Source organism: Mauremys reevesii, linkage group 26, assembly GCF_016161935.1.
Source record: "Mauremys reevesii isolate NIE-2019 linkage group 26, ASM1616193v1, whole genome shotgun sequence".
Lineage (NCBI taxonomy): Eukaryota > Metazoa > Chordata > Testudines > Geoemydidae > Mauremys > Mauremys reevesii.
Genome location: NC_052648.1, coordinates 15,870,772 through 15,886,431, shown reverse-complemented (window position 1 = coordinate 15,886,431; position 15,660 = coordinate 15,870,772). Strand labels below are relative to the sequence as shown.

The 15,660-nt window shown below is 48.4% G+C and overlaps 1 protein-coding gene across 3 annotated transcripts in view; it reads left to right on the top strand.

The window, feature by feature from the left end:
- Positions 1-15,660, top strand: part of RANBP3 (RAN binding protein 3) — a 224,602-nt gene that overhangs the window by 149,842 nt on the left and 59,100 nt on the right. For all 3 annotated transcript variants that reach the window (XM_039515887.1, XM_039515886.1, XM_039515888.1), the window contains one exon: positions 8,774-8,893. In XM_039515887.1, the coding sequence (XP_039371821.1) occupies positions 8,774-8,893 (120 nt within the window). The remainder of the gene's footprint in view (positions 1-8,773; positions 8,894-15,660) is intronic.

Here is a 15,660-nt window from a genome sequence, read left to right as displayed (position 1 = left end):
CCTCAGCCTCTCCTCGTAAGTCATGTGCCCCAGCCCTCTAATAATTTTTGTTGCCCTCCACTGGACTCTCTCCAATTTGTCCACATCCTTTCTGTAGTGGGGGACCCAAAACTGGATGCAGTACCCCAGAAGTGGCCTCACGAGTGCTGAATAATCACTTCCCTTGAACTGCTGGCAATACTCCTACTAATGCAGCCCAATATGCGGTTAGCCGTCTTGGCAACAAGGGCACAGTGTTGATTCATATCCAGCTTCTCATCCACTGTAATCCCCAGGTGCTTTTCTGTAGAACTGCCGCTTAGCCAGGTGGTCTCCAGCCTGTGCATGGGATTCTTCCATCCTAAGTGCAGGACTCTGCACTTGTCCTTGTTGAACCTCATCAGATTTTTTTTGGTCTAGTCCTCCAATTTGTCTAGGTCATTCTGGATCCTATTCCTACCCTCCAGCATATCTACCTTCCCCCCCCCAGCTTAGAGTCATCTGTGAACTTGCTGAGGGTGCAATCCATCCCGTCATCCAAGATCATTAATGAAGATGTTGAACAAAACCGGCCCCAGGACAGACCCCTTGGGCACTCAGCTTAATACTGGCTGCCAACCGTTGATCTTTGAGCCGACGATCTAGCCAGCTTTCTATCCACCGTATAGTCCAGTCATCCAATCCATACTTTTTTAACTTGCTGGGAAGAATACTGTGGAACTACGGGGATGGGGGGAAAGTAGGGGATGGAGAGAGGTGAAGGGCGTGGAAGGGGTCAAGGGAAGGGACTTGACAATGGATACAGGGCCCAGAGGACAACAGATCTACTGCAGTTAAACCATAGTAACCACAAAAAGTTGTTTATGGAGGAGAGATGCAGATGATGAAGGGGGAATGAGGGTCACGGCAGGAGTAGGGAGGCGCATGAATAGAAATCATGGAAGAATTCAGAGGAGGAGAGAGAGGTCTGGGGACTACAGGTGCAGATGTGGGTGCTCAGGCTCTTGTTCTTTTTTGTGTCCTCTGCACATTCCCACTCTTAGGATGTGCCAACGGGTACAGGTTAGATGGTGGAAACTTCTGGTAGCAGCACCTCTTAGAGTGCTCATGTGTTCCTCCTACCTCTCCCTTCAGTGTTCCAACATGTTCCCAGGGCATGGCTCTAAAAGGTGACATAGTGCCAGCTGCCACCTCTGTTCCTTCCAGATGAATCATAGAATATCAGGGTTGGAAGGGACCTCAGGAGGTCATCTAGTCCAACCCCCTGCTCAAAGCAGGACCAGTTCCCAACTAAATCATCCCAGCCAGGTCAAGCCTGACCTTAAAAACCTCTAAGGAAGGAGATTCCACCACCTCCCTAGGTAACCTATTCCAGTGCTTCACCACCCTCCTAGTGAAAAAGATTTTCCTAATATCCAACCTAAACCTCCCTCACTGCAACTTGAGACCATTACTCCTTGTTCTGTCATCAGGGACCACTGAGAACAGTCTAGATCCATCCTCTTTGGAACCCCCTTTCAGGTAGTTGAAAGCAGCTATCAAATCCCGCCTCATTCTTCTCTTCTGCAGACTAAACAATCCCAGTTCCCTCAGCCTCTCCTCATAAGTTATGTGCTCCAGCCCCCTAATAATTTTTGTTGCCCTCCGCTGGACTCTTTCCAATTTTTCCACATCCTTCTTGTAGTGTGGGGCCCAAAACTGGACACAGTACTCCAGATGAGGCCTCAGCAATGTCGAATAGAGGGGAATGATCACGCCCTCGATCTGCTGGAAATGCCCCTACTTATACAGCCCAAAATGCCATTAGCCTTCTTGGCAACAAGGGCACGCTGGTGACTCGTATCCAGCTTCTCGTCCACTGTAACCCCTAGGTCCTTTTCTGCAGAACTGCTTCCTAGCCATTCGGTCCCTAGTCTGTAGCAGTACATGGGATTCTTCCTAAATGCAGGACTCTGCACTTGTCCTTGTTGAACCTCATCAGTTTTCTTTTGGCCCAATCCTCTAATTTGTCTAGGTCTCTCCGTATCCTATCCCTACCCTCCAGCGTATCTACCACTCCTCCCAGTTTAGTGTCATCTGCAAACTTGATGAGAGTGCAGTCCATGCCATCCTCCAGATCATTAATGACGATATTAAACAAAACCGGCCCCAGGACCGACCCTTGGGGCACTCCGCTTGAAACCAGCTGCCAACTAGACATGGAGGCGTTGATCACTACCCGTTGAGCCCAACGATCTAGCCAGCTTTCTAACCACCTTATAGTCCATTCATCCAGACCATACTTCTTTAACTTGCTGGCAAGAATACTGTGGGAGACCGTATCAAAAGTTTTGCTAAAGTCAAGGAATAACACATCCACTGCTTTCCCCTCATCCACAGAGCCAGTTATCTCCTCATAGAAGGCAATTAGGTTAGTCAGGCATGACTTGCCCTTGATGAATCCATGCTGACTGTTCCTGATCACTTTCCTCTCCTCTAAGTGTTTCAGAATTGATTCCTTGTGGACCTGACCATAATTTTTCCAGGGACTGAGGTGAGGCTGACTGGCCTGTAGTTCCCCGCACCCTCCTTCTTCCCTTTTTTAAAGATGGGCACTACATTAGCCTTTTTCCAGTCATCCAGGACCTCCCACAATCGCCATGAGTTTTCAAAGATAATGGCCAATGGCTCTGCAATCACATCCGCCAACTCCTTTCGCACCCTCGGATGCAGCGCATCCAGCCCCATGGACTTGTGCTCGTCCAGTTTTTCTAAATAGTCCCGAACCACTTCTTTCTCCACAGAGGGTTGGTCACCTTTTCCCCATACTGTGCTGCCCAGTGCAGCAGTCTGGGAGCTGGCCTTGTCTGTGAAGACAGAGGCAAAAAAATCACTGAGTACATTAGCTTTTTCCACATCCTCTGTCACTAGGTTGCCTCTCTCATTCAGTAAGGGGCCTACACTTTCCTTGACTTTCTTCTTGTTGCCAACATACCTGAAGAAACCCTTCTTGTTACTCCTAACATCTCCGGCTAGCTGCAACTCCAAGTGTGATTTGGCCTTCCTAATTTCACTCCTGCATGCCTGAGCAATACTTTTATACTCCTCTCTGGTTATTTGTCCAATCTTCCACTTCTTATAAGCTGTTTTTTTTGTGTTTAAGACGAGCAAGGATTTCACTGTTGAGCCAAGCTGGTCGCCTGCCATATTTACTTTTCTTCCTACACATCGGGATGGTTTGTTCCTGCAACCTCAATAAGGTTTCTTTAAAATACAGCCAGCTTTCCTCGACTCCTTTCCCCGTCATGTTATTCTCCCAGGGGACCTTGCCCATCAGTTCCCTGAGGGAGTCGAAGTCTGCTTTCCTGAAGTCCAGGGTCTCTGTTCTACTGCTCTCCTTTCTTCCTTGTGTCAGGAAGAAGGCAATTAGATTAGTCAGGCATGACTTGCCCTTGGTGTTTACAGCTACTTCTGTCTCTAGCCAGACACCCAGCTTTCTTCTGTGTGTTGGAAGGATTGTGGCAGGTACATTTTAGTGGCACACATGTGATGACATTGCCTCCTAGTGCAATCACATTGCTCTTCTGTCAAGAGGTATATAAAAGAGCATATACTGAGAAACTGTTACCAGAATTTTCAGATTGCAAAGATATGCACTCAGATGTTAAAAATGCCAGAATAAAGGTTGTCAGTGCAACCTTCATTTGGCCCTCCATGCATATACATAGTGTGACAAAGTTCCTCCTCTGCCTTGGTGGGTTCTGCGCTTTCTGATGGATGCGCTCGCCTCAGAGGTTTTCGGCAGTCCTCAGTTTGGCTCCTTTTGTTAGTGGCACAAACCTGCTGTTCACTCAGCTTACCTCATCACTGGCCAGCATGGGGAAGAGGAGGAGAACAATCCCCTGCAGTCTCTGCTGGCCCACCTAATGGGTTGGGGGGACAGGCCAAGACCTTCCCCTCTGGTGGGACCCACAGTCCAGATCAACTCCTCTTATATCAAATGGGGGTATGGGGGGAACCCGGGCCCACCCTCTACTCCGGGTTCCAGCCCAGGGCCCTGTGGATTGCAGCTGTCTTTAGTGTCTCCTGTAACAGCTGCGTGATAGCTACAACTCCATGGGCTACTTCCCCATGGCCTCCTCCCAACACCTTCTTTGTACTCACCACCAGACCTTCCTCCTGATGTCTGATAACGCTTGTACTTCTCAGTCCTCCAGCAGTTCGCCTACTCACTCTCAGCTTTTTGCATGCCTCTTGCTCCCTGCTCCTCGCACACCCCTCACTGACTGCAGTGAGGTCCTTTTTAAGCCAGGTGCCCTGTTTAGCCTGCCTCTCTTAATGGATTCTAGCAGCTTCTTAATTGGCTCCAGGTGTCCTAATTAGCCTGCCTGCCTTAACTGGTTCCAGCAAGTTCCTGATTGTTCTGGAACTGCCCCTGTTACCTTACCCAGGGAAAAGGGACCTGCTTAATCTGAGGCTTATATCTCTGCCTTCCATCACTCTCCTGTAGTGGTGGCAACGACGCATTCAAACGTCTGCCCTATCAACTTTTGTTGGTACCTCCTGTGTCTACCATAGTGACCACAGGTAACGGGGAATCAGGGTTCGATTCCGGAGAGGGAGCCTGACAAACAGCTACCACATCCAAGGAAGGCAGCAGGCGTGCAAATTACCCACTCCCGACCCGGGGAGGTAGTGACGAAAAATAACAATACAGGACTCTTTTGAGGCCCTGTAATTGGAATGAGTACACTTTAAATCACTCTCCTGTAGCCATCTGGCCTGACCCTGTCACAATAGATAATTTTATCCAACATCATGCACAAAATCTGTAGTAGAGCCAGGAATAAACCAGCTCTCCTGGGTCTCAGTTCAGCACCTTAAATATAAGAGAATATCCTATTTCTTCTTGACACTTTGTGCCTCATTCAGTGTCCATCCTGTATCCTTAATATAGGGAGTCTGTAGAACAAATAGTATGTAAAATGTAATTAGAACTGAATTCTAAACTGCTTTATGGTATTGTACCCAAACATTGCTTTTCAACGGGGGATTGAACTTCCTTTATAGGAACATAATAGACTCCTGAAACTTTTACCAGTCCACAAAAGTGGTCCATAGTCATGCAAATAGTCCCATTGTCTTCAGTGGGCTTGATCAAATGATTAAGGATTTACAGGATTAGGTTCCAAGTTTGTAAATTGTTCTGGATGAAACTGACAATGCCTGAGCTGTCAGATCAGAAGGAGCTTCATTCGAATAAAGGTGGGCAGATGTGTGATAAATCTTAGCTCCATTGCTAAGATGAGGAACATATTTTCAGCAAAGTTCTTGGCAGATTACTGAGGCAGCTGGTTTAAGGCCGTCACTTATATCTTCACTTATAGTTCTCTCTCACCTACAAAGCTGGAAAATGAGGCATTTGTTTTCTTTGTTTTGCTGCTCCAGTTCCAGTTAACATAATGCATGTTAGAGTTTGTTTACGTTTGTTAGCATATGTATTGTGCTGTTAAAGCCATTTAAAGAATTAATGCCCTCCCTAGCTGCGTTCTGCTCCTTTAAGGAGCAGAGCGCAGCCCCTCCCCTTCTGGGGGCGGGGGCTAGCCCCAAGTCTTTCTGGTACCCCGTACCTGCTAAAAAGCTCTTGCCAGTACTGTGAATTGGCAGGTACCACCGTACTTGCAATTCTGCTTGCCACAGAATTGTGCTCCAGAATCTGACCTTCCATTAAAAAAAAATCATGCTTGGCTGGGGAAATGTCCTCTGTTCATGTTTTCAAGGATAACAGATGCAGTGAGTCTGCTGGAAACAATAGCTCTGAAAGGTGTAAGCTGCCCCATTCATCTCAGTCAGGACCCTGTGGATTCCAATTTCATAGTTGTAGAATTTGGCATTTTCCCAAGGTGCTATAGTATTTTGCCATGGACTTCACTAACCTTTCATTTTCTCTCTGCCCTGCTACCCTGCAGCTACTCATTGCTGTCCAGCTTTCCCCAAAGGGGGAGCTAGTTGTATTCCAGTGCCTGCTTCCTGCACTGTTCCATGGAGCCAGACAGCAGGGGGTCAAGAACATAGAGCTGAAAATGTGGCCTGCAGCCAGGAAGCAGAGGGAACTAGAAGTCCAGGATAACGAGCTAGCAGCCTGGAAAGTAGTGTAGTGGCAAAGGCTGAGAAAAGTGGGGCAGGAAATGAGCTATTGAAACCAGCTGAATGCACCTTTCATTGACTCCCAAGGGAGGAGGAAGTTTCTGAGCTGCGTCACCTAAACAGTGGAAGTGGCTTAATCATTTTCACTGAAGCTTTGAAAAAAAAATATGTCCAGGGCAGAGAGCAGACATGGAAAATTTCAGCCCCATGGCTTAAAGTTTGATAAACATAACTGAAAGCAAGGGCTTATAATGGGAAATTTTAAGCAGCCTTAAGAGGGGGAGCTTGCAGAGTGTGTGTGTGTGTGTGTGTGTGTGTGTGTGTTAGTTAACAGGCATCATAAGTCCCCCACCCCCTGTCCCCTATGTTTTTGGCTACTAAATGGCATCTAAAGAAAAATAGCCTGCAAGTAAGTGGAACCTTGCAATTGTTCTCTTTAGAAATGATCTTTGTGAATGTATTTGGAACATTGCAATTATAAAGAAACTGTAATGCATATAGGTCTAATAGGTATCTAGTTGTCTCCATTCTGTGAAGTATTTCCTCTTCAACCCTTGCATTATCAGTGGTCCTCTAGATGAACTATTCTCTCTGGTTCAGTCATTATTTGTATTGGGGTCCCATTGTTCATGGAGGATAGATCCATCAGTGGCTATTAGCCCCATGCTCTAGATGTCCCTAAACATCTGACTGCCAGAAGCTGGGACTGGATGACAGGGAATGGATCATTTGATATACTGCCCTGTTTTGTCCCTCTGAAGCATCTGGGACCAGCCTCTGTTGGAAGACAGGATCCTGGACTAAGATTGACCATTGATCTGACCCAGAGCAATATCCTACACCACCTACCTCCTTCCCAACCCTACCAAGGGAGACCCCCCCACCCCCTTGCATTCCCTGAGGCTTCAGAGGGGTTAATTCAGTGGTTCTCAAACTTTTGTACTGGTGACCCCTTCCACATAGCAAAACTCTGAGTGCGACCCCCCCCCCCCATATAAATTAAAAACACTTTTTAATATATTTAACACTATTATAAATGCTGGAGGCAAAGCGGGGTTTGAGGTGGAGGCTGACAGCTCGCGACTGCCAGTAATAACCATGTGACCCCCTGAGGGTCCCAACCCCCAGTTTGAGAACTCCTGGGTTAATTTAATTTTAGCACCCTGTGTCCATTCACATGCATGTGCTATTTTGAGCATTTCAGTTTTTACAAAATAGGCTCATCCCAGATTCTGGAACAAGCTCAAATGCTCAGTTCGTGGAGTATGTACATAAGCTATACTAAAGGCAAACCCACAGTAACCATCTTCAGTTTGTGAGGGACCCCATGGAGCCAGTCTCTAGGAAACAGATAACTGCATGGAGGCTAAGTCCATTAATGGCTATTAGCCAGGATGGTTAAGGAATGGTGTCCCTAGCCTCTGTTCGTCAGAGGATGGAGATGGATGGCAGGAGAGAGATCACTTGATCATTACCTGTTAGGTTCACTCCCTCTGGGGCACTTGGCATTGGCCATTGTCAGTAGACAGGATACTGGGCTGGATGGACCTTTGGTTTGATCCAGTATGGCTGTTCTTATGTTCTAGTCTAAATGAACCCAAAGTTATGGAGGCAGATACGAGTCAAGGAAGCCAGCAGAGTATCAGAAACCTGAAAAAATCTCTGACTGGATGGGCTCAGGCGTTTGGTCACAAGCTGAGGTGGTTCAAAAGTTTTGGATTTTTTTTTAAGCAGAATTTTGTTATTGTTTCTTTAAATAATCAAACACAGCAAGTAGCAAATATTTGGCCACACACTTCTGAAACCCCAAACCATTTTCAGGTTTTGGCAGACTAATTTCAGCTTTTCAATTTAAAAAACCACAACAAATTTTGAAGGAAAGCAGACATTGTCCGTGATTTTTTTCTGCTTTTTAAAAACCCCTAGTTTTCGATCCAAAAAAAGTTTTGACAGAAAATATTTGTCCAACCCTTTTAATGAGCTTTAGTGCCTTTTAGCACTAGCTGATGCTGAGAACCAGTGATACCTTGTAAAGGTGACTTGAAAAGAAGTTTTCTCAAAACTGGGTTTGTGCCGAGATGCGGAAGGTTAATTTTTCCCAGGGCTGCCTGGGGGCGGGGGGAAGAGGACCAAGTGGGGCAATTTGCCTGAGGCCCCACAGGGACCCCCATGAGAATATAGTATTGTATAGTATTGCAATTTTTTTTATGGAAGGGGCCCCAAAATTGCTTTGCCCCAGGCCCCCTGAATCCTCTGGGCGGCCCTGCATCTAGTCCAACCCCCTGCTCAAAGCAGGACCAACCTGAACTAAGTCATCCCAGCCAGGGCTTTGTGAAGCCGGGCCTTAAAAACCTTGAAGGATGAAGATTCCACTACCTCCTTAGGGAACCCATTCCAGTGCTTCCCCACCCTTCTAATGAAACAGTTTTTCCTAATATCCAACCTAGACCTCCCCCACTGCAACTTGAGACCATTGCTCCTTGTTCTGTCATCTGCTACCACTGAGAACAGCCGAGCTCCATCCTCTTTGGAGCCCCCCCTTCTTCCTAGTGCATAGCATGAATAAAAATTATTGGAAAGGAAAAAGTATAGTTTTTAACAAAAATGTTATTCAGCAAACTGATCTGATGTCTCTAGGCTTAATTTTTCTCCTTTTTTTTCCCTGTAGGTGAGAGAATGTCAGAAAAATGAGTCTAACAATACTTCAGAGGATGAAAATGGCGAGAAGTTAGAGCACAATGCACAGCAAGCATTTGTATTTGGGCAGAACTTAAGAGACAGAGTTAAGGTAAATATTTAATCAGAAAAACAAAGCTTATGTGATTGAACTTAAATGAATGTCACTACTCCAGGTGAAACCTTTAAAGTGAAAACATCCAGTATAAAAGCTGGTTTCTGAGTCCTGGGAACAAAGTGATGGCTTGGGCTTAAAATGCCCAGAGTTTGTTCTCTTTTTGTGTGTGTGATGGAGGTTGTTTTAGAAAACTCCTGTAATTCTAGTTTGTTGTTCTTTGCGTGCTAGCTCACGTTGATTCCAAGTGTGTGTGCACCACGTGCACAGTCGCCAGAAGATTTTCCCATAGCGGTATACATTGGTCGGCTCTGGAGCCTCCTGGAGTCGTACCTTCCTGGCGCCGTATATAGAGTCCTGCTGGCCCCTGGCCTCTTCAGTTCCTTCTTAGCACCTGTGACGGTTGGCTGGAATGTTGTTTCTCTCTTGCAACTGCAAGTGCTACCATAGTGGACTTACTGTTTTCTCCCTGCATATAGTTATAGTTATACTAGGTATAACCTGGGTATATCTATATTATATATTTAGTTTAATGTAGTACTTTAGTGTAGTTAGGACCTGCTTCGGTCACCCCCTTCTTTCCTGTCCTGGGACTGGGGCATGCCTCAGTATCCAGGGTTTAAACCGTGCACTTCTTGCAGTAAGCCTGTGCCCAAGAACGACCCTCACACTTCTTGCCTGAAGTGTCCAGGAGGATCCTATCAAAAGGAGCACTGCAAGATCTGCAGGGGATTTCGTCCCAGAGCTCAAAAGGGGAGGGATCAGCGGCTGAAGTTCCTCCAGCCCTTCGTCCCCACTCAGAGCCAAGTTCAGCTGAACCGGCACCCAGCACGTCTGCAGTGGTGCGAAGTTGCACTGGCATTGACAAGGGAGACCTCTGCACCGAAAAAAGACTGTCTGTAGACTCTCGGCTCCAGCAGGACTCTCTGGCACATAGAGGCTCCGCTCATGGCAGTGCACGGCACTGCTGCCAGTCACCGGTGCCACGCAAGAAGCAAAAGAAATATGATAGGGGGCACTCATCCACGCCGAGGCCAGCACCGCAAAAGGACTTGAGCGGAGTGTGACCCGCACCAGGCCACTCACTCTACCCAGCATGGCACCAATGACTCCGGCCCCAGTGAGAGATCAGTCAAGTCTGGTGCCGATGGACTCCCCTCCTCAAGATAGCTGCGGAGAGAGACACTGGAGCTGCTGTCCATGCCTGAAACTTTTGAGGCAGCTAGGGAACTAATAGCCTTCACAGTATCCCTGTCTCCCACCAGGCGAGAGTGTGCAGTGGGCCCAAAAGGGCCGGCACTGCAAAGACTCCTGGAACCATCCTGAGGGAAGCCGGCTATGGTGTTGCACTGGTCTCCTTCGCCCCAGCACCGCTCCCCGGTACCATCCGGGAGCAAGCTAGCTATGATGCCGCACCAATCGTTACCCCGGCATTGTCAGGCACCACTCCCGCTTGGTTGCCACAAAGAGAGTCTTCCGCATCGGACTCTGAGCTGGAATCCTACATTTCTAGGAGGAGCTGGCACAGGTCGGAGCATAGGCATTCAAGGACTGACATGGGTCAATCTTTCCCTCCTGTGCCCTGGCCCACGCAGTGGCAGGTACCAGCGCAATGGCCCTTTTGGAAACCATGGTGTTCCACCAAGCCCAGTGGTCGCATTTGAGGCGGTTGTTGTCCCTTGCCTCAGAGAGCAGAGCCCTCCCTTTGCTCCCTTCGGTACAGGACCAACTTCATGGTACCAAACTGGATGCTGTACTTGAGGAACCAGTACCACGTGACCCCCTTGGAACGGAAGGACAGGAGCAACAGCCTGTTCCTTTCACCAGACGAAGCTGTGACAGGGACGTCCTCTATACCCATCCTTGATGACAGCAAGGTCCACTGACAACTTTTGAGGAGAATGGCCCAGAACCTGGGGCTCCAAGTTGAAGACATTTCCGAGGCCTCAGAACCTATGGTGGACATCCTGGCCCCCTCGAGCCCATCCCAGGTTGACCTACCACTTATAAAGACCGTCCAAGACACAGCTAAAAATTGCAGACCCCAGCCTCTTTTTGGTCCCTACTGCAAAGAGGATGAAATACTTTTACTCCATCCTATCTAAGGGGGTTGAATATTCCCACCCACCATCAGGCTCCCTAGAGGTGGCAGCAGCAAATGAATGTAAACATCAAAGCCCACAAAGGCCCTTACCGAAGGCCAAGGATGCTAAGAAGTAGGACCTCTTCTGTAGAAAAGTATATTCTACTGGGGGGCTTCAGATTTCCAACCATCAAGTGATCCTCGGCAGATATAGCCCCAACTCTTGGGGAGCAATGTCAAAGTTTATGGAGCTGCTGCCAATGGAATGCAGGGCAGGTTTCTTGGCCTTGTGGAAAAGGGAAAATTGGTGGCCAAGGCCTCATTACAGGCAGCCCTGGATGTGTCCGATTCAGTGACTCATACCACGTCTTCGGCTGTAGCCATGAGGCAGAGCTCTTGACTCCAGGCCTCGGGACTCCCCGTATGAGGTCCAGCAGACTATATAGGACATCCCTTTCAGGGGATTATCCCTCTTTTCCAAGAAGACAGACTTGAGGCTCCACAGCCTAAAAGACTCCAGGGCCACCCTCAAGTCACTGGGGCTTCATACTCTGGCTCCACAAAGGAAACACTTTAGGCCTTAACTCCTTCCTCACTTCTATCAATCTCAGAATAAGCAGGATTACATCAGAAAGAGAGGCAGAAAACATACGAGGAGGTGGCCGCCTCCTTCATCTACTCAGGGTCCCAGACCTGCAAAACATCCAGAACTTTTGAGGGTGTGCCTGAGGGCGATGCACCAGTTCAGGAACTGGATCTTTCTCCCCTGTGTTTCTTGACCATTTATCCCACTTCTATCCTTCATGGGCCCAGATTATGTCAGACTACTGGGTGCTACGCACGATAGGACTGAGATATTCAGTTCAGTTCTCCACCTCCATCCCATTCTCCCTCTTCAGGGACCCTTCTCAAGACCAGCTTCTACCACAAGAGGTGCAAATGCTCCTAAGAGTGGGAGCAGTAGAGAAGGTCCCTCAGGAGCTAGGGGGCAGAGGTTTCTACTCCAGCTATTTCATAATCCCAAAAGCCAGCAGTGGTCTCAGACCTATACTGGACCTGCAAAATCTTAACAGATTCATAAAGAAGTTGAGGCTCTGCATGATCTCCTTGGGATCCATTATCCCTTCCCTGGATCTGGGGGACTGGTATGCCACCCTCGATTTGAAGGACGCATACCTCCATATATCAATCATCCCCAATCACAGAAGATTCCTCCGGGTTACAGTTCTCCCCTTTGGCTTGTTAATGGCCACTCGCATGTTCACCAAGTGCATGGCAGTCATCGCAGATTTCCTGGGGAAGCAAGGGGTTCAGGAGTTTCCATACCTCAACAACTGGCTGATCAAGAGCTGCAGCAGGGCTCAGGTAGAGGTATACACAAACCTAATAAAGTCAATTTTTAATAGGTTAGGCCTGCTGGTAAATGCACAAAAGTCAACCCTCACTCTCACTCTGAATTCATAGGGGCAGTTCTAGATTCAAGACAAGCCAGAGCATTCCTACCAGAGTCTTGTTTCCAGGCTTTATGCTCTATCATAGAGGACCCCGGACGATACCCCACCACCAGGGCATGGAACTGCCTGAAGCTTCTGGGGCACATGGCTTCCTGTACATATGTTGATGATGTTCGTCCATCATTGTCGATGAAGACCTCAACAACTCATTCGTTCGATGACCGGACTCTGTGCGTCCGAAGATGACTGATGGAACGTCATGGAACGTCCTGTCACACATCGGGCAGACGTGATGGCACTGTCGATGATGTGCGGGCAGCTCTGGACTTGCGCAGCTCGCGCTTTCTTTCAGCCTCAGCAGTATGCCTCGCCTCAGAGGTATTACTGCCTGTGTGAATGAGGCTGCGCCATGCTGGATGGTTCAGTGCGAGGGTTTCCCATGTGCCGGTGTTAATCTCGAGGGACTTCAGAGAGGTCTTCAGCGTGTCCTTGAACCGCTTCTTTTGTCCTCCATGGGAGCGCTTTCCCTGGGCGAGTTCTCCGTAGAAAAGCTGTTTAGGAATGCGCTCGTCTGACAGTCTCACGACATGTCCGGCCCATCTTGTCTGGGCTCTCATCAGCAGTGTGTGAACTGACGGCAGACTGGCTCTGATAAGGACTTCAGTATCGGGCACTTTGTCCTGCCATCTGATTTTTAGAAGCTTTTGCAGACAGGAAATGTGGAAGTGATTGAGCCTTCGTGCATGACTCCGATAGACAGTCCACGTCTCGCAGGCATACAGCAGAGTTGGAAGCACCACTGCTCGGTAGACCTTCAGCCTCGTTGGTAGGCTGATCCCTCGACGTTCCCAGACGTTGGAGCGCAATTGGCCAAATGCAGAGCTGGCTTTAGCAATTCTGCAGTTTACTTCATCATCGATTGACACTGCTCGAGAAAGGGTACTGCCCAGGTACGTGAAGTGGTCCACTGCCTGAAGTCTCTGTCCATTTACAGTGATGGACGGTTCTGAGTACGGAGTGTGGGGAGCTGGCTGGTGCATGACCTCAGTCTTCTTGATGTTAATGGTGAGGCCGAAGTTGTTGCATGCAGATGAAAACTTGTCCATACTGGCTTGCATTTCTGGCACTGTACTAGCATTCAGAGCACAATCATCGGCAAAGAGAAAGTCTCGAAGTACAGTTTCCTTCACCTTGGTGATGGCACGCAGTTGCCTCAGATTGAATAGTTTCCCATCGGTTCTGTTCTTCAGGCCTACTCCTTCAGTGCAGTGTTGAAAGGCATCAGTCAGAGTGGCAGAGAATATCATGCTAAACAAGTGGGTGCTAAAACACACCCTTGCTTGACGCTGTTGGTGACTGGGAAGGCCTCAGATGTTTCACCGTCATCCAGGACACGAGCCATCATACCGTGATGAAATTGACATACCATTCGTATGGATCGGTCTGGACAGCCCAATTTCTACATGATCCTCCACAGGCCCTGGCGACTGACAGAGTCGAACGCTTTCGTGAGGTCCACAAAAGTTGTGTAGAGTTCACGGTTCTGCTCTTGACATTTCTCCTCTAGCTGACGTGCAGCGAAGATCATGTCAGTAGTCCCACCTTGCGGAAGCCGCACTGTGATTCTGGCAGTAAGCCCTGCTCCAGGTGAGTGATCAGTCGGTTCAACAAAATCCGTGCAAGAACTTTCCCCGCTGTAGAGAGCAGCGAGATTCCACGGTGATTGTCACATACCTGGCGATTGCCCTTCCTCTTATAGAGGTATACAATGGACGCCTCTCTAAATTCCTGTGGAATGGATCCCTGCTTCCAGAAGGACTGAAACAGCTCAGTGAGTTTTCATAGCAGCACGGGTCCACCGACTTCGTACACCTCTACTGGTATGGCATCTGACCCTGGGGATTTGCCACTTGACAGCTGGTTGATGGCTTTCTTCACTTCGTCCTCTTCTGGTGAAGCATCCTTGGAGTCATTGACTGCAACCTGGGGCATCTTGTCAATGGCCTCATCATTGATGACTGAGGGTCAGTTGAGAACTGCTTCAAAATGTTCAGCCCATCTCTGGAGAATCTGTGTCTTCTCTGTAAGGAGCACAGAGCCATCAGAGTTCAGGAGGGGAAAGCTCCCAGAAGACTGTGGCCCATAGAACGTGTTGAGGGCTTCATAGAACTGCTTATAGTCGTTCCTGTCCGCCTGTATTTCATCTGCTTTGGCGCTCAGCCACAAGTCTTGCATTTTGCGCAGTCGGTTCTGTACTGTTCTGCAAGCGTTGATAAAGGTGGTCTTCTTTGCCGCTGAGGATGGATCGTTCTGATATGCGCGATGCAGGCAGTGCTTCTCAGCAAGTAAGGCCTGGATTTCTGCATCATTTTCGTCAAACCAGTCTTGCCGCCTGTGTGTGGAGGGCCCCAATACCTTCGATGCAGCTGTATGGACAGTGTTGCGGAATCGCTCCCAGTCTCTCTCAGCGTCATCCTCAATACGAAGATCAGCAAGCTCATTCTCTAGGTCTTCTGCTAGATTTTCAGTGATGCGGCTGTTCTTCAGCTTCAACACGTTGATCCTTTTGAGAGCCTTACAGCCTTGTGGTCATCTCTTCGGCATGATACGGAGCTTCATTTTAGATACTATGAGCCTGTGATCCGTCCAACAGTCAGTGCCGCACATAGCTTTTGTAACCCTGACATCTTGTATGTCCCTTCTCCTGATGATGACATAGTCGATCAGATGCCAGTGCTTGGAACGGGGATGCATCCACGAAGTCCTGTTACGGGTAGGGAGGCAGAAGACCGTATTGGTGATCAGAAGGTCATGTGCTGCACAAGTTTTCAGCAGTAATAGACCATTGCTGTTACACTTTCCCACTCCATTTTTCCTGATGACTCCTTCCCAGGCTGCGGCATCGCATCCGACTCTTGCATTAAAATCGCCAAGCAGGATCAGCTTGTCTGTGCGGTGAACTGATGATAGCAGAGCATCTAGTTCTTCATAGAATTTATCCTTCACATCTTCTGGGTTGGTCATTGTGGGAGCGTATGTGCTGATCAAAGTAGCTTGTTTTCCTTTTTGAAGCGGAAGTTGCATTGTCATGAGACGATCATTTACACCCTTGGGGGGACTGGAAAGTTTCCGAACAAGATGATTCTTGATGGCGAAGCCAACTCCAGATTCGCGACGCTCATCACTGCTGCGGCCACTCCAGAAGAATGTATAGCCTCCGCCTGACT